Source organism: Harpia harpyja, chromosome 7 (genome assembly GCF_026419915.1).
Source record: "Harpia harpyja isolate bHarHar1 chromosome 7, bHarHar1 primary haplotype, whole genome shotgun sequence".
In the NCBI taxonomy this organism is placed as follows: Eukaryota; Metazoa; Chordata; class Aves; order Accipitriformes; family Accipitridae; genus Harpia; species Harpia harpyja.
Window position 1 is genome coordinate 9,623,009 of NC_068946.1, and position 18,124 is coordinate 9,641,132.

Consider the following 18,124-nt stretch of genomic DNA (forward strand, 5'->3'; position numbering starts at 1 on the left):
CGGTCCTCCAGCCTTTCAGCAAGGAAGGACAGGGACATCAGGGTGACTGATAGGGTTGTGGGGTGATGGTGGTGGGGTTTTGGGGTGATGTTCACCCTCTTCATCTTGGGGTGAGACTAGTGGGAAGTAGGGCAGTCTGGGCAGGTATCAGGCAGCCAGAAAGCATCAGGGAAGCCATGCAGGTGCTATACCCTGGGACTGTTGCTTAGAGGAGCTGCTCCACGCATGCTGGGCAGTCAAATGTCTCCATTCCTGGAGCAGTGAGGAGGAGGCCAGGTCACCTGCAAGGAGCAACACCCTGACCAGGGATGCTGGGGCCCCAACGAACCCAGCACAGCTGGTGGAGCACAGGGCAAGGTGCAGAGAGTACAGGCAGCCTGCAGGTTAGAAACCCTCAAGGAGAAAAAGCATTCAGTCCCATTGCCTAGGGGTGCAGCACGTCCCATCAGAGCCAGGCAATGACCTTGCACCAGCCCTTCATTGCACAGGAGTCTCTGGCTCCATGGAGCTGGCATGAGGCTCTGATCCTCATCCAGTCACTGCCTTTCTGCTCAGAAACAAGTTAAGGGTGGGTGAAAGGCAGGTGATTTGCAGAGGGCTAGTCCCTGTTGTGGTTGGAGGGTTTGTGGCACGTCTTGGCAGAGGCTTATCCCACCTCTGTCCTTCCATCCCTGCTGCCGCAGTGTCACATAGGTCTCACTGGACAGCCAGGAAAGTGCTTGCTCAGAGAAAACGATCAGGCAAGAGGATGTGAAACTCAGCTGGGGGTTCTGGGTCCCCAAGGGCCCTTTCCTAACTCTGTGACTTCCTCCAGGAGGGTGTCACGGAGAGTCATCCGCACTGTGCTGTGCCGGCAGGCAGTGCCCACAGCATCCAGAGGGCTCAGCAGCACAGGTTTCCGTGCCCTGCTCCCCTCACCAGAGGTAAGAGGATCTTCAGGGTCCGTCTCTTTGGGGTGGGCTGCATGGGGACTGGGGATCCAGCAGTGTGGCACAGTGCTGGGCTATGTGAGAGGAGGAGAAGGAGACAGAGGCACTGCCAGGTTGCACACATGTCATGGGGGGATGATGCATGCTTGTCCTTGCTGGGAGAAGACCCAGTTTCCAGGGCCAGGCACTGTCCTGGGAGAACCCCAGCTGATGGGGGGCTTGATCCTGATGGGCAGAACCAGGAAAGTCAGGCTGCTGCTGGAGGAGGGGTGAGATCCACTGTGTCCAGGGAGCTCCAGCCTCAGTGTGGCATGGTGCAAAGGTCTGCAGGAGCATATGCATCTGCAGGGGGTTTGGGACATAGGACCAGGAGAGCTTTGTGCTGACCACAGGTACTGCAGGACCTCATGGCTCCATCCAGACTGAAAGTCCAACCCTCCTTGTGCCATCAGGGGCTGCCCTGGGGTTGGTGATGAGCCCAGGGTCCATCTCCACATATCCACCTCCCCACTGCCTGGCGATTGGTATGGGGGGGACACAGAGGGCCCAGATGTCGCATCCAGGTGCTCCTGGTGCAGTCAGCCTTATAGCACAGTACCTCCTTTGTCCCATGGCCTGGAAGCCACATTGCTGTGGCCCCTCACCTCAGCCCAGCACTTTCTTTCCCTTTCCATGCTCCAGAGCACCAAAATGGGGCAAGGCTTCTGGGACCAGCTCCATCTGGCTCTCGCCCTCCTGCTCCTGAATGCGGGGTCTGCTGTGAATGGAGATATCACTCACGGATGCTATGGGGTTCCAGGCCTGCCAGGTATGCCAGGTGTGCCAGGCAAGGATGGCCGGGATGGGCTGAAGGGAGCCAAAGGAGAGCCAGGTGAGTAAGCAAGGAGGAGAACCACACAGGCTATTAAAGGGGGGCCATTGAGTCTTCCATGGCTGGTCTGCTTTGGTATGCAGGCCGTGGAGAGCATCATCTGAGGACAGGGCAGGAGGAAAGGAGGCTGGAGAGAGGCAACAACTATCTCCTCCCTGACGGAAGGGGCTGGAGGAACCTCTCCCCACATCCTGCCATTGACACTGACTCCCCTTCACTCCCCACCACCCCACAGGCATCCCAGCCACTCCTGCAACACGAGGGCCCAAGGGCATGAAAGGGGAACCAGGCAGCCCTGGCTTGCCAGGGAAGACTGGTCCCAGGGGTCCCCCTGGTCCCATTGGAGACCCTGGGATGATGGGCATGACCGGAGAGCCAGGTATGCCAGGCAGCTACAAGCAGAAGCACCAGTCAGCATTTTCAGTGACGAGGCAGACTGGCGAGCACCCCTTGAAGAACGTCCCCGTGGTGTTCAACCATGTCATCACCAACACCAACCACGACTACAACACCACCACGGGCAAGTTCACCTGCAACATCCCTGGCCTCTACTACTTTGTGTTCCACACCTCGCAGACAGCCAACCTCTGCGTCATCCTGTACAAGAACGGGAGCAAGATGGCCAGCTTCTGTGACCACAAGACCAACACCATGCAGGTCAGCTCTGGTGGGATCATCCTCCACGTGGATGCTGGTAACGAGGTCTGGCTGGCGGTGAACGACTACAACGGCATGGTGGGTATCGGCAGCTCTGACAGTGTCTTCTCAGGGTTCCTGCTCTTCCCCGACTAGAGGACCACCAGACCCCACCCTGACACACCAACCTCTTCACCCTGCCCTGAAAACCCTGCTGCTCACTGCCAGGCTGTTGTGATGCTCCAGGTTTCTCTGCTGGGTGGGAAGCCCCAGCGAAGGAGTCAGCCCCAGCCACCAGACACAACCTCCTGGCCTGGGGACTGATTGTAGGCAGCCACTGAACAGGGGGAACAGGCACGTGTGGATGCATCCGCACCCAGAGTGATGGTGCCAAGCCCCTGGGGTCCCGCTGGCACTGCCACGTGCATCCACCATGATAACCCCACACTACCTTCTGCTGCCAGAGACAGAGGTCTCTCTGCATCTCTCCCCTTCCCACCTGGGTTGCACCAGGGACAGCCAGGTATCCTGGAGCAGGCTTGCAGCAGCACCTTTGCCATGACCCGGCTATGGAAAGTGTCAATAAAACCTTCTCCAGTGCACCTGGCCTAGTGTGTTTTTTCCTCCGTGACTTGCCTTTCTACAGGTGGAGCCCACGTGTGGTCTGATGGATGTGGTGTGCACATGTGCGTATGCGTGTGTGCATTACATCTGGACGTCTGCATGGCATTAGAATGTCCCTGAACCCTCACTGGCATGGCCGTGCTCAGCATCAGTGAGCATCACACACCATTCACAACCCTGGCTTTGCTCGGTGGGGTAGGAACCCCAGCTGCACTGACTGCAGGAAGGGGTTGGTTCCTGTGCCCATACACACAGCTCCCACAAAGTGGAGGGACTAAGACTCCTCCAAGCAGGGGCCCTGATACTCCCCTTTGCCTCCAAGAGGATGAAATTCAGTTGCAGAGGGCCACAGACCACACAGCAAACCTCATAGCCATGCCTCTGGTGGCTGGGACATCCACAGGGTCCCAGGCTCACCAGGCACAGGGCAGGGGAAGCACCGGCTTCCCTGAGCCAGACCAAAGGAGCTTGTGGCTGTGGAGGCTACAGAGCCCATCAAAGCCCAATGGAGATTCCTCCCAGTGGCACACATTGTACAGTGGAAAAGGAGGTCATCTCCCCTAAACGTCCTGGGCTTCACCTCCACAAGGCATCAGCAGAAAGCAGGACTGGAAATGCTTTTACTGCAGGGTGAAATCACTTCCCATCCACAACATTTAGGAGACCTTGGGGGACAGATACAAGGTGATGGATGCTGAGACCCTGTAGCATCCTCTGAGCCTTGCCAGTACCTCCCAGCGGAGCTGGGTATGTATGCAGAAGCCCGAGGGATGTGTGTGCACATTTCCGCAGTCCTGAGGGGTTACCCCAAACTTGTCTGGAGCTCATGGAGCGTTCCCTGCAGTAAGCACATCTGAGCAGGACCCAGGGCCCCGGCAGGGCAGAGTGGACATCACCCTGCTCCCCAGGGCCAGAGCTGTACGCCTGAGGGGCCCCAGGGTGCTATTTGGGGACAGCATGTTCTGCTGAACTGACCGAAAGCATTTGTGGTGGATATGAAAGTGCCACTGAAGAAAGGGTAGGAGCTAAAGATAAAAAAGGGATGTGGCCCAGATCCTTTCACAATAACCCTTGCAGCAAACTTCTGTTTCTCCTTGCAGTCATTTCCATATTGGGACGCTGGTGTGTCCTGCTCCATCTCCCCATCTGTGCAACAAGAAGCTCAAGGTAAGAGCAACATGTCAGCAAGGGAGGTAGAAGCACGTGGGGAACCCAGCAGCACCAGGGTGACAGTCACCCCCTGCATCATTGGCACTTCACTGTGGCTTGGGGCAGAAAAGAAAGGGAGCTGCTGGGCTGGGGGTGGTGGAGATCCCTGATGGGGCCCCAATCCCTCCTGCTCCACCCGGGGAAGGGGGATATGGCAAAGGTCCAGAGGGGTGATCAGGGACTGAGCATCAGTCTGAAAGGTGCCCTCGGGGTGCTTTCCTGCCCTGAGATGCTCTTGTCTGCCTGGACCTGGGGCTGGGAGCCTGTGGATCAGTCCTTGTACATTCTGCATCTGAATCAGAGTTTCTGTGGCTGGAGGATCCAACTCACTGACCTCTTTTCCTGCTGATAACCAGAGTTTCAGTGCTGGGAAAGTCCACCTGAGGCCAGAGAGTGTGGCTGGGGTGATGTGATGTCCAGATACAGCCCCCAAATGCCCAGTGCTTACCACATGTTCACCTGTACCAGGAGCTGGGGGAAGGAGCTGAGCTGTGGGATGCAGGGAGGGCAGAAGGAAGATGGGACCCCCCAGACTGGAAACCCAGATGACTGTCCCAGTAAGACTAGTCAGACACAGAAATGCTCCTGGAATGAAGCAGGTGTGTGGCAGGATGCAACAGGAACCTGCAGGGCTTAGGAGGGCAGGTTTGGGGATTTCATTGCCATCTGCAAGGACTAAAGCTGTTCCTCAGATATGGTGGTGGAAAGCAAGAACTATCCCCTTGCAGATAACTGTTCTGGCCTGGGGAAGGATTTTACCCTGCAGGTGTGGTCCTAAGATGGGATGGAGAATTTATCCTCTGAGAGGGTGTCAGAGCAGTAGGGACCTGCAGCACATGCCCATGGCAGCAGCATGGCCAGGCTGGACATCAGACCTCTGGGGCAAGCTAACCTGTCCTCAGATATTCATGTACTGAAGCTCTGGGCACTTGTAAACTGGTAATTTAAGAGTGAGAAGAGTCTGACAAGCCCTCCTATGCCCCAAGGGGCTGGTGCCGCCAAGGCCATCAGGAGAGAGGATTTGGCTCTGCAGCAGGATGTTTTTCCTCCCTGATGGTATTATCCAGATGCACTTTTAGTCATCGTCCTCCAGAGCAGCACAGAGTGCCTTCCCCATCCCTCCCACTGCCCAAGGTAAGCCTCTTGACATCCTTCTGTGCTCCAGCAGATGCAGACTGTGTGGGCGATGCTGATCTGCCTGACTGGAGGGCAGCTTGCAACTGCCACACTCTGCAAGACCTATGGCACCATCCCAGGTATCCCAGGGTCACCAGGACAGCCTGGCAGCAACGGCAGAGATGGGGAGAATGGCCTAAAGGGCGAGCGAGGTAAGGAGCAGGCTGCAGGTGGGGAAAATGTCATCTTGTGAATACCGAGAGCAGGAAAAGACACTGCCAGGCACATGGTCCAGGGAAAGCAATCCATTTTCCAACAGCCCCTTTGGGATGTTATCAGTTGGGGGTGTTGCTTGGGGACAGAAGGGGCCGGACAGTCCGGAGCACCCCAAGGAACCTGGGGAGGGAGGGTGCACGAGAGCAATGGGTGTCACACCTGCCAGGTGGGCAGGGGTCTCCGTTGACCTGCACCCCAGCACACATACCGGTGGTTTCCTTCCCAGGGCCCCCTCTGCAGACCTGTCGGGCTCGGCTGCAAACACAATGACTCTTCCTCCTCCTTTCTAGGTCGCCCTGGCCAGGTGGAGGACGAAGAAGACATGGGGGAGAAGGGAGACCCAGGACCACCGGGGCACCCTGGGAAGATTGGCCCCAGGGGCCCCCCAGGTCCAAAGGGATTACCAGGTCTTATGGGACCCCCTGGCCCTCAGGGGGACTCTGGTGACTACAAGGCCACTCTCAAGTCTGCCTTCTCTGCTGCCAGGACCATCAGCTCCTACCCACGCCGGGACCAGCCCATCCGCTTCGACCGCATCATCACCAATGAGAAGGGCCACTACGAGAACCGGTACGGCCGCTTCACCTGCGAGATCCCGGGCATCTACTACTTCACCTACCACGTCACCTCCAGGGCCAACCTGTGCCTCAGCCTGAAAAAGGGCCGGGGTGGCAGCAGGGGTGAGAAAGTGGTGACCTTCTGTGACTATGTGCACAGCAGCTACCAGGTTACCACGGGTGGCGTGGTCCTCAAGATGGTGGCGAGCGAGTCTGTCTGGCTGGAGCCAACAGAGAAGAACTCCCTGGTGGGGATTGAAGGGTCCGACAGCATTTTCTCCGGCTTCCTCATCTTCCCCGAGGCTTAGCCTGCTAAGGTGTCTCTCTGCAGCGCTTCTCCTGCTGCCGGCTGGCCCCTTCAGGGCTGAGGACTCCCGTGGAAATTACTCTTTGCTCCAGATGTGGTGCCCTAAGCATGTTACTGCCAGTCTTGCACATTAAATGACAGCTGTTGATTCCTTCCTGCCTAGGGTTTGTGTCCTTTCCCCCAAATAATGCTCAGATACTCAGAGCATTGCATCCTGCACCCCTGGTGCAGACTAGGCTCATTAGCATCTCATTACTGCTGAGCAGAGCCAGACAATTAATGCAGTTCTTGCTGCAGACCACGCTGAGTATTGCCTTCCAGAGTCACGAAGAGAAAGTCCTAGCCCAGTGTTAGGAAAACAGGGAGAGGAAGCCTGGTCTCTAGCAGGGGGCAGGGACACATGACATAGTGGGAAAATTGGGGCCACTGGGTACTGGGGGTAGATGGGGAGATGCTGGAGATGGTGCTGTACTGGAGAGTCCTGAGGCTGGTAGGATCCAGGGACACCAACCTCCTTTAGACTTTTTTGGGGGGGGTGGGGGTGACAATAATATCCACAGAAGTTTGTCAAAACTTGTGAGAAGATGACCCAGGTGTATGTGGGGAAGCCAGAGCTTGATGCTGTGATGGGAGATGTGTGGGGCACACGGCTAACCCCTGGTGGAGCTGGACAGGGCCCAGAGCAGCCCCATAACCCCAGTGAGGACCAATGCATGCAAGTCCTATAGCACAGCCTAGCACTCCCAGAGATGTCTTTATTGATAGTAGAGCTGATGGACTCAAGGACCCCCAGCTAAATAAGGACCGCAAGGTCTTTATGATCCCAAGGATGTCCCTGTCCCTGGGGCAGGTGACAATCCAGCATTGTACCTGGGTGGGCAGGTTGCCTGCAGCCCCCAGCCCAGCCGTGGCAGCTGTGGGGTGTGAAGCCCATGGGGATATACACGGGGGGTGCCCAGGACATAGAAAAGGAGAATTTTTTGGGGGGGGGGGTCTGGGATTTGAAAGGGACTGGATGAAGGGGATGATGATAAAGGGTCTTGGCGGGGGGGTGTGGGTTTATATGGACTGGCTTTTATGGAGCATCGCCACTGAGCTCTCGGGGTCTGCTTGTGGGCCCCACAGCTCTGGGCTGCCCAGCTCTCCCTGCCCCAGGGCAGGACAGTGACTGGCACTGGTGCGGCCAGCTTGAAGGCTCCAGCTTCTGGACAGGATGATTTGCCGGCAGGTGGCACTGGAGACTGCCTCAGCCCTCACCTCGCCACTGGGAGCATCCCTGTCCCGCAGGCTGGGAGGAGGGCAAAGCTTGCAGGGACCGGGCAGAAGTGGGAGGCCTTGCCCCTAAGGTCTGGGAGGAGGCACCGGGCAGGATCAGTGCCGCCTCTTGCGGCCCTGGGTTAATGCCTCGTCCTCGCCACTTTGTCCTTCCTCCAGCAAAATCTGCTGCATCCGCCCCCAAGGGTGCAACCACCCTGTGTCCCCAGGCGTCTGCCTCCTATCAGAAAGTCAGGGCAGAGATGTTCAGTGTTGCATCCCAAAGCCCTCCTTGTGCAGCAGCATTGGGCTGCTTTTAAAATGCAGCTGCAATGCTCATGCCATTTTGCAGCTGGAGATGCAGCATCCCAAATAAAATCAGGTCAGCAGGGCAGATGGAGGAAAAGAGCAGGTATTTGACCTCCAAAACAGAGGCTGGGCAGCATACACCAGCTAAGCTTCCTGAGCCCTCGGCAGGTCTGCAGGAGACACCAAACCAAGGAGCAGTCGATACACTGGAGGACAGGGCTGCCATTCAAAGAGCCTTGACAGGCTGGAGAAATGAGCTGGCAGGAACCTACTGACATTTAACGGAGACAAATGCAAAGCCCTTCCTCTGGCATGGGATAACCCCACGCAATAGGACAGATGGGGGGGGCAGGAGGAAGCTTTGCAGGAAGAGACCTGGGATGCTGCTGGACAGCAAGCTGAAGCTTTCTGCCTTTCTGAGTAATTGATATAATAATTTTGGACTTTTGAAAAGGTCTTTGTCAGGACCCCTCTGGAGTGGAGCTGGTTTTATTTTTAAAACTAATGTCTGACCTAACACCAGCACAAGTCAAAGGGTGTCTAGGGTCTTGGCTGTACCTGCAGAGAGTCAGAGGGCTGTGCAGGTACCAGCTGTCTCTAAAGTGCAGCCAGAAAACAGAGGTGCACAGGGCATTGCTTCCTCTGGTGGGTCTCAGCCAGCACCTTGCAATGCTACCTCAGGCGTTAGCTCCCTGGGACGGCAGCTCTCCACTCCCCTGAAGCTGCCGCTGCATGGGCCATAGAGCAGCACGCCCCTCAGGTGTCCAAAATGGATGAGAAAAGGGGTTCTGAGGGCCATGAGCTGCTGGGGCAGGTGGTGGGCCATGCAATAACACCATTCACTTCTCCCAGGTCTGCTCAGTGCGGGTGATGGGTTTCTGACCCTGCAGGAAGCCCAAAAGCCCCAGACCTCCAAAGAGAGAGGCACCACCCCAGGGCAGCTGGAGAGGACCCCCTCCTCTCAAGTTATTACAGTGCTCACTGAGGCCAGAGCCAAACTGCAGATGCTCTCTCCCACAGGACGAGCCTGGATTGCTGCCCTGTGGCAGCAATCCCTCTGCAAGATCCTCAGTGGCGCGCAGGGCGATGGCAAGAAAAATTAAACCCGATCTGGGTAGCTAGGTGCTGTGCTGCCAGTCGCAGGTTGCCTGCTTGATGTTACCCAGGAAAGGCAGGACTGCTACAGCCCTGCTCTCAAACCTCCCCTGCCCTGCACAGTGGTACATAATTAATTATTCCATGCAAAATAAAGCAACCTTGGAACAACACAACAAGTAACAGGAGAGCTGGAGAGAAACCTGTTGCAGGGTCAGGTACAGCCTGGTGGTGAGGACTCCGGACAACCACGTTCATTGTCTCACAGGGAAAGGACCAATTTGCACCTTTAATTCTTTACGTCTTTGCCCAACAGTGCCTGTCACCCACCAAATTTTAACCTGGCCAGGTCTGCAACCATTGAATAAGTTTGCAGGTTTTGTTCTCACCTGGGACCTGACAGAGTTGTCCCAGTGCTCTGTGCACAGTTGCTCTGCCCTGCGTGTGCTCACTCACACCAGTCTGTGCATGCTTACAGTGTGCACCTGTGCACACTCACCCTGCTCTGTGCACATTCACTGTATACTCTGATCTGTGGACATTCACTCTGCATCCTTGCTGCTCTGTGCATGCTCATGCTGCTCTGTGCTTGTTTATGCTGCATACCCTGCTCTGTGCGCACGTACCCACTCACTCTGCTCTGTGCACAAACTTGCTGCTTTGTGCATGCTCACACAGGCACCCTCACTCCTCTCTATGCACATACTCGCTGCTCTGTGCATGCTTGCACTGGGCACACATGCACACTCACCCTGCTCTATGCAGGTACTCACTCCTCTGTGCACGCCTACCATATGCACACTCACCCCACTCCCTGCACATACTTGGCCCGTGCACACTCACTCTGCTCTGTGCGTGCTCTCTGCAGATCTGCCCTGACACGCATGTTCTGCTCCTCTTCTCTCCCTTTTTCTTTTTATTTTAATAGCACCACAAGCGAAAGTGGAGCAGCAGTACCGCCTCATGGTCAAGCCAGAGCTAAGCCGCGGAGCTTCACCAGGTGGTGCTGTGTCCCTAGCCTGTGGAGTCAGGCCTCCACCAAGGTCTGCGATGTGCCCAGACAGAGGCCACCAGATGCTCAGAAGATGCACTGGTGGAAGTTGAGGCGGGTCGTGTTTCGAGGTGACTTCAGAGCAGGAGTTTTAGGGTTGTAAGTGTTTTGCCAAGGTGCAGCTAAGCAGCCATGGGGTGCTTTGGTCTCTCAGTGGTGGAGGTCGCACAGACTTGGTGAGCTGAGCAGGACAGAGAGGTAACCAGGAGCACAGCCGTGTCACCCTGTCCCATCACATACCTGATGAAGGTGTCCAGTGACACCAAAAAGCAGCAAGTGGGAAGGTCACTTTCTGGGGACTTCCTGCAACCAGGCACTGGTTTGGGCCAGAGCTCAATTGGAGCAAATCTGCTGATGTGCAAAGACACTGGTGGAGAGTTGTCAGGATTTTAAAATAAAATCTTCCTATTTCAAGGCACATAGCAACAGGGATCAGCAAGAATAGTACATGGAGGTTCCCCTGCATGATCTAGCTGGGGTTTGGGGGGTTTTCTCTGTGCCGAAGCTCCAGCCCAGGCGTAAGCAGGACTCTGGCAGGATCTGATGTGGTGGAGCATGCTAGGTGCCTGTCAATAATCATGGAAAATGAAGCTGAACTGGAGAGATCAAAGCACAGTCATGCTGTTTGTCAGTAAGATTGAGCCAGGGATGTCAGTCCTGCAGTCTGGTCTAACACCACTAGCAAACACCATAGCACTTGCAAAGGTGTTGATCTGTTTGTGCTGAGCCCTGTCAGCTCCCAGTACCTGCTACCCAAGGAAGACCCCTTCCTAAACCATCCTTGGTTGGCCTCAGTCTTTGCTGGCACCATCATACAGCCACAGCCGTGCTGTCTGGCAGGGTCTTCTCGAGGCTACGTAGTGCAGCCTCCCATGCAAGCCCTGCCTAAAATCCATTCTCCCACATAGCTCATGACGTTGCTCCTAGACGCAGGGTTGCTTTTCCCTTGCCAGCAGCTCCCTCCTGAACAGCCTATGAGCGTTTCCTTCCCTTGAGCCTCGCAGCACCAAGGCACAGTCGCTGCTGCCAAGCTGGCGGCTGCTTTCCCCTTTCTCCTCTGCCCTTGGGCAGGGCTGTGTAGTGAGACTTTGCATTTTTTTAGGTGTTCTTTCTTCCCTCCCTTTCCCCAAACTGTAATATCAAGCAGGAGGCATATGGAGAACCCCACACAGGTTCAGTGCTGTGCCACGATGCTGGTATGCTCTGGGCAGAGGCGTTACTGGGGCAGCGCACCACACTGTGCTTGCTGTGAGGGTTGCAGACACTGATGGGACACAGCAGGACCAACTAGGGTTCGGTGGAGACTGAGGCCACACACAGTTGCTTCGCTGTCGGCAGGGCAGGAGCTCCCCGCATGGATCCCCTGGGTGCACTGGCTCCACTGCAGGATGGGACTGCTTGCAACCTCAGTGGGACTCAGGTGGAGTTTGATAGAGCAGGAACCAGGCTGAGACAGGGAAGGGAGTTCAGACAACACCTCCTATCCCAAATCTAACCTCAGGGCTTCTGATAAGTTTGTTTTGCCCATCCTCACTCAGGCTTGGATTTGTATTTGAATGGGAAGGAGCAATTGCTTCTTTTGCCTGGAGCAACACAGGCTGGCTTGTCTCCCACTTTGAGCCGCACAGGGAATTCCTGCTTTTCCTGGCCCCTCTGCAAGGACTGGGAGCTGCGGAGGTTCTGCTCTGGGCTGGCCACCAAGGGGTTAAGTCCCAGCCCTTTTTTTTCTACTCTGCCTCCTTATGAGGAACAGCCTTTGCGGGGCTGCAGAAAGGCTCTTTCTTTCCTCAGCAGATCTCTGGGAATGAAAAGTCTGTGTTCCAGATATTAAATTACTCATAAAATAGTTGGCCGGTCCCCGAGGCAGCTCTGCAACCCCCCCAGCCCCCGCCGCCTGCTCTGACGGGCTGCTGATGTGCATCTGCATGTCACCTCCTGCTACAAGGTCAATCTCTCCAATTTAAAGCAGCAACGTTGGAAAGCAAACCAGATTTCAGCCGGAATTAGCTTCAAATGGAGCATTCAGGGCACTCGTGCTGGGAAGGGAGCGCAGGAGGGGAAGGACCAGCAGGGCTGGGTTGTGGGGTGGTGCGATCCTGCTGCTGCAGCACCCTGTGGCACAGCACCCCACGCAACCCCGGGGCGGGACCGAGGAGGCAGGGATGCTGCCAGGGGAGAGGATGCTCGGGCATCCCTAAACCTGTGGTGTGGGGTGGGATGGGAAAAGCTCAATCCCTCCCCCGTTTGCAGCTTTTGCAGCCCCGGCCCATAGCCCTTGGTGGCGAAGAGCCACTTCGCCCCCGTGGGAGGCTGCTTAGACCAGTGTGGCCATCGGTGACCTACAATCCGGCACGGGTGCGAGGCGGGGCGGCAGGGCCGAGGTTTCCATGGGGATGCTCAGGGATGGGAAGCCTGGCCGGTGTTGAGCTCCAGGCACAGCTCGCCTCGACGTTGGGCTCGGCTCTTTCCGCTCCGCTTCCTGCTGCCTCCCGCCCTGCTGCTCCCCGGCGCCTGCCGGCAGCCGAGCACCATCTCCCCTGGCCTCTGCCCTTGAGTGGAGCTGCAGCAGAAGGGGATGCAGGAGAGCCTAGTGGGACCACAGCTTGGTCCTACCTGTCCCACTGCATGTCCTTAACCCCTTGGGGGATTGCATCTCAATGAGCTCAGGTTTGTCCCCCCATGCCATGCACGTAGGTTTCCCCCGTGCTCCTGGAGCAGTGAGAACGGGTGCCGTGCTGGGGATCCTCTCTGCTGTGATGCAGGACCTGGCTGTTGGCGAAACCCCCAAACCACTGCTGAAGATGTGATAAAGTGGGTCTGGGAGAGCCCCACATAGCCCTGCTCTCCTCTCCAGAGGTTTTCTGTGTTTTGCAAGAAAAAGGAAAGGCAGACCTTCTTTTTTTTCTTCAACTACTGGCTTCTGGGAGTGACTGGGGACAAATCAGTGCCCCCCCGAATGCCTCAGTTTCCCCACAGGGAGGAACAGACCCTGCTATGTTACATACCCTGTCCTACCAGCCTTGCCGGAGGGGTGTGTGGGTTTCAGCCCTCGTTTTGCACTACATGCCAGGAAGACAAGCCATGGTCTCAGCCTATGGGAGACAAGCCCCAAGCCCCATCCTTGTCACATATGTAGCCATGTGCCTCACATGACACAAGTCAGAGGCTCACGTGAATTAATACACAGGGCACGTAACAGGCATACGCACCAAATGAAAACCACACAAACACCATGCAAAGCACAATGCACTTTCAGCATGCAGCGCGAGAGCAATACACGAGAAGGCTGGACTGTCGGTACCGGGATGGAAGAGTCCAGGATTGCTCTTGAAAGCCTCCTGCTGCCCTAAATCTTGCATTTACACGCAGAGGGGGAAAAAAAAAGCAAGCAAGACAGCTAGAAGCTCACAGCGCAGCAACACGCAGCTATGTGCAGCCTTGCAAGGGCTGCTACACCGCAGAAGGGTCCCCGGGGAAATGCGTGCAACACGCACGGACACATACCTGAAATACCCATCTGGTTTTTGAACGGGGATTATCTGCGAGTCTGCAGTCCTGGCTGACTCGGAAAGAGAAGGGGCTGGAGCCCTAGTGTGAGGGCTCCGAAAGCAGCTCCCCAAGGGCTGAATGCCGCTGCCCAGCGCTCCCTTCTGTTCCCATTATGTGCCAGGAGAGCTTTTGTCTGGGGATGCTGGCATGTGCAGTCACCAAGGAGACAGAACAGCAGCCGGTCAGCAGCAGCACTTCCAGACGAGTTGGGAGGGAGCCGGACAGCCCTGCACATCCCCGAGTGAGGGGCTCCTGTCAGCAGCGCAGGGCTGGAGATGCACACCCACCGTGGACCACACAGCCTGGTGTCCTCTGCTGTGCAAGGTGACCCTGTGTCATGGATCAGGCCCTGCAGCCTGGGGATGCCCGTGAGGGCTGGGCGGAGAGTCAGGCTCTGGAAACATGAGGGGTTTGTGCAGAGTTTTGGCTCCTGGAGACCCCCCAGCTAACAGTACGAAGCACCAGCAGTGGGAAGCCTCCAGCACCCACCGAGACCTGGACTCTGCTCCTGTGATAAAACCTGAGCTTTGCCTAGGGCTAGGGTGGTCCTGCCGATGCTACTGGCTGCCTGCAGGTCCCTTGGGATGCAGGGGGAGAGCGTGGGCCACTCCGGGTGCAGGGCTGGGTGCCTCCTCCCCACCCTGGATGCTGGCCCTGCATGTAGAAGAGCTCCCTGGAGAAAGGCAAGGATCAGCTGGCCCTTCCCAGCCCTGGATGGTCTCCTGGGGCAGGCTGGGTGGCCGGGAGTAGGTGGTCTCCTCTCTTCCTAACATCTGTGTGGATCCACCACGACTGCTCCAACTCTGTCCCCAGGCTCAGGATGAGTCCTGGTAGTTCTGCTTCAGTCCTTCAGTCTCTGCCTCCATCATACTGGTCTCTCAGGCTTGCTGAAAAGCAAGGAGCTAAAGCTATAGGCCAAACAGTGTTTCACTAACAGCATTTCATACCGATTTTGTTTTGATTCAGAGGAGGACCTGCCTTCTCACTAAGCAGAGCAAGAGGGGAAAGAAAAGCCTTTTTGAGGGAGAAACAAATGCCAGGGGAGTTTGTGAAATGCTGTAGCACCCTTTTGCCTTCACAGGGCAACACACAGCCACCAACAATTGTCCCAAAAGGCAATGGAGACAGATGCTCCTGTCGTTTGCCAGGCTGGGACCTCAAGGGATGCAGAGCATGAGTGAGAAGGGAAAGGTGGGCTGGGGGTTACCCAGGAGGCTTGTCCTCCTCCTTCAGGCAGGCTTCTTCATCGTTCTACAGCTCCCATCAGGGTTTTGAGTGGTTCTGTCTCCATTTTCAGCCTTTTCCCTTGCTTTCTTTTCCCCCTAGTAAAATGCATCACAGGAACATTGGATGTGTCTGAATATTGTGCATTCATGACCCCAAGGACCTCTACCAGAGCATCCCAGCACCCTGAACCCAGGCGGACAGAAGCATCACCCATTTATTATTAATGCATTTTGGTGTTTGTGATTCTGGATTCAATGTACTTGATTTTTAAGGGCAGCTTGTGTTGTTCTGGGTTTTGCTCATTTTTTTCCCTCCCAGGATTAAAATGTGGATGCTGTCAAATAACCTTTATTTCCCCAAGTTGCATTTCTTCTTAAGTGTCCAAAGTTTTTCCTTGACCCTGGTTTTGCTGCAACATTGCTCATGTCTAGGAGTGCTCAGAGGGCCTGAGGTAAATGTCACAGGAGACAGGCAGTGCCCCCCAAGTTTCCTTGTGCAATTTTCAGCTGTGGAAGTTCAACCTCCAGCCCAACAAGCCAGGTTCAGCTGCATGTCTGGCTGCTCGTGGTATGGCACAACTACTTGGCACAGCCTCTCGGCACAGTCTGTGACATTCAGCGGAGGTTACAGCTGCTCTGCCTCTGTGCAGGACCACCAAAGCACCCTCCTTCATCCTTACTTCTGGTCTCTTCGTCCCACTGTCAGTGTGGTCCTGAAGTCCTCGCACCCTGATACATCTGCAGGTGCATCCTTCCTGCATGCCCTGTTTGCCAAGTCAAGGTGATCTGCTGCAGGAGATAGGCTGTGCAAAAGAGGATTTAGGCTCAGTGGTGCCTTTTGGCCTGGGACGACTTCCTCCAGCTATCGGCAGCTCATGGGCCAGCAATGTGGATGCTCTGGTGTGTAGCAAGTAGTCAGAAATTGCACTGAAAAAGTGTAGTGGAGACATTAATGATTAACCTCTTCAGTGTGCGCTGTCTGGAGTGGATTTTCCAGTGTCTGATAAGGTATTGAAGCTCTTGCCGACACCTTTACACAGTTTGGTTAAACAGGGAGCAGCCCAGGCTGTAACTCAGTCTCAGCCCGCCTGTCACCCCCCCGCCAGGACCGTGCAAGCTCGGAAGCCACCTTAGCTGGGGCGAGATGCCCTGCAAGAAGCATCCTTAGAGCCACATTTTGTGCTGCATGGTCACTTCGCCTCTGGCTGCTGCAAACGTTTCACCGCTCTGCGAGACACAGTGTGTGCACTACACTGGCACTGGAAATTTTCCCGGGCCTGACATATATGTCATATAACTGCCTTTGAGCAGCTGGCAAGCAAACAAGGGGACATGTTGGAGCACAGACCAGAGTGGGAAGGGTGATAGGTATGCTTGTGCGTACTTTCATTTCCAGCCTAGGCATATGCTTCGGGGTCCTGTTGTATGTCCTGAAAATACAAGACAAGGCACAGGGGTAAGCACACGTTTCAGGGGTGGACTGTTTGACATCTCTGGGCTGCTGAGACTATTGTGCAGCTTGTTTTTGCTTCCCTCTTAACTGGGGACTGTCTGCTGCAATACAAAGGGCAAAATGCCGCAGCAGGAGACGGCCGTGCTCGAGCCAGGAAAACCCAGCCGACATTTTCCTCCTTCCCTGGCTTTACCACTAGATGTCATAGGAAAAGCAACATTGCCGCCCCTGTTCGGCTCTCCTGGATGGGATTTTGGGGGGCTAGCATGTCCTCCTCCCACCGCTGGACACACAGCATCTTCCAAGCCTCTGCCTCGGTGGCTTTGTCCGTCTGCAGAGCCCCTGGAAAAACCATGGCCGGGGATTCAGGGTTCAATGGACATTGAAATGCAACTGAAACCTTTTTTCCCAGCGCCTTGCTAAGCCGCCCGCTTGGACCCTCCCAGGAGGGAGCCGCACGTCACCCTTTCTCAAAGGGGCGACGCTGTCACGCCGGGACCCACGGCACCTACAGCAATATGGTCCCCTCAAACAAGTCGGACAAACAAGGCCTTTATAGGCACTTTCTTTTCTTCTGGAGTGGAAGAGAGAGAAGCCGGGGGAGAACTCGGGGGCGTCCCACCGCAGCAGAGCAGCACACAAAGGCTCGTAATGAAAGGGGCGCCAGCAAATCCTCTTAGGGGCTTCGCTGTGTGCACATTCATATCCCAGCCCCATCTGCCGGGGGGATCCCCAGGAGTGAGGGGGGGGAGAGGGGCTCTCCCTGCCCTGCGCCGCCAAAGCAAGCAAAGCGCATTCAGGGAGTGAGAAAGGGATGAAAAGGAAGAAAGGCCATGCCACGCCGGTGCAGAGCCCGGTGGTAAATGCAGCTCTGCCGACGCTGCGGGGAGGGGGTCTTGCTTATGGGGGGGAGGGGAAGGCGGCTTTGATGGGGGCTGTGTCAGTGCTGGTCCCCCCCTTGGCCCCCAGGGATGAGATGGGAGCGGGGAGGGGGAGCCTTCCCAGGGAAGTGAGGTGGGCAGGGCGTAAGAGGTGCCTCTGGGTGTAAGAGTGATGCTGGCTCCCTGGGCACAGAAGAAGACCCTCCATGGGTTTAATGGTGCCTTGACTGGTGGGGAGCTGGTGGGAACTGATGGGACTGCAGGAGGGTGGAGGTGACCCGGCCCACTGGGGAGCCAATGTGCTCATGATGGTGCTCAGTCCCATGCAAGCTGAGCCATGCTGGGGCATTGTAGCCCTGCTGCACAGCTCCCGGGGCATTAGGGAGACTTGTGGGGCTCTGGATGGGCTCTCGGGCATCCAGCATCACACAGGCCTCAGAAGCCAGAGTAATGGCACATTTCACGCAGATAAGGTCAGAAGGATGGGATCCTATCCGCCATCTTACTCTCAGAGTGCAAGCAGCTGCCTGATGCTTTTTCGAAGCCAGCAGTTGTCAGGACCAGAGGAACTGTGCGTGGGCCCACAGCAGATGGTGGGCAGCAGCTTCCAGAGCCTGGAGCCAGGCACCCAGGCAGGGGAAGGAAATCCCCGTGTCTGTCAAGCCAGCACTTTAGTTCACTGGGGCTTTCAGCTCCTATGGAGACGGAGCAAAGCTAACAGGACTTGAGTTTCTCACCAAGACAGGGGAAAGCCAGGGATACTTTTAGTCCTATCTGGAGA

The 18,124-nt window shown here is 56.1% G+C and overlaps 2 protein-coding genes across 3 annotated transcripts; both read left to right on the forward strand.

Moving 5' to 3' along the window:
- The first annotated feature begins 775 nt into the window (after positions 1-775).
- Positions 776-3,038, forward strand: C1QC (complement C1q C chain). 2 transcript variants are annotated; one of them, XM_052793104.1, is made up of 3 exons: positions 776-923; positions 1,611-1,800; positions 2,036-3,038. In XM_052793104.1, the coding sequence occupies exons 2-3, from the start codon at positions 1,620-1,622 to the stop codon at positions 2,590-2,592; spliced, it is 738 nt and encodes a 245-aa protein (XP_052649064.1). In that variant the 5' UTR covers positions 776-923; positions 1,611-1,619; the 3' UTR covers positions 2,593-3,038. The 2 variants fall into 2 exon arrangements, with proteins under 2 accessions (XP_052649064.1, XP_052649062.1); XM_052793102.1 differs by lacking the exon at positions 776-923 and having other exon boundaries at positions 1,602-1,800.
- A 1,078-nt stretch (positions 3,039-4,116) lies between these two features.
- Positions 4,117-6,787, forward strand: C1QB (complement C1q B chain). Its single transcript, XM_052793101.1, is given in 5 exon segments — positions 4,117-4,227; positions 4,626-4,795; positions 4,797-4,868; positions 5,435-5,597; positions 5,952-6,787. Coding segments are annotated over 4 exon segments (924 nt in total). The 5' UTR covers positions 4,117-4,227; positions 4,626-4,681; the 3' UTR covers positions 6,527-6,787.
- Positions 6,788-18,124: the final 11,337 nt, after the last annotated feature.

What these genes read in the sequence shown, in the direction of transcription:
- C1QC (XM_052793102.1), top strand. Translation starts at nt 1,602, where the DNA reads ATGCTCCAGAGCACCAAAATGGGGCAAGGCTTCTGGGACCAGCTCCAT. An exon ending in GGGAGCCAAAGGAGAGCCAG is followed by an intron (nt 1,801 to 2,035) that starts GTGAGTAAGCAA and finishes ACCACCCCACAG; the next exon opens with GCATCCCAGCCACTCCTGCA.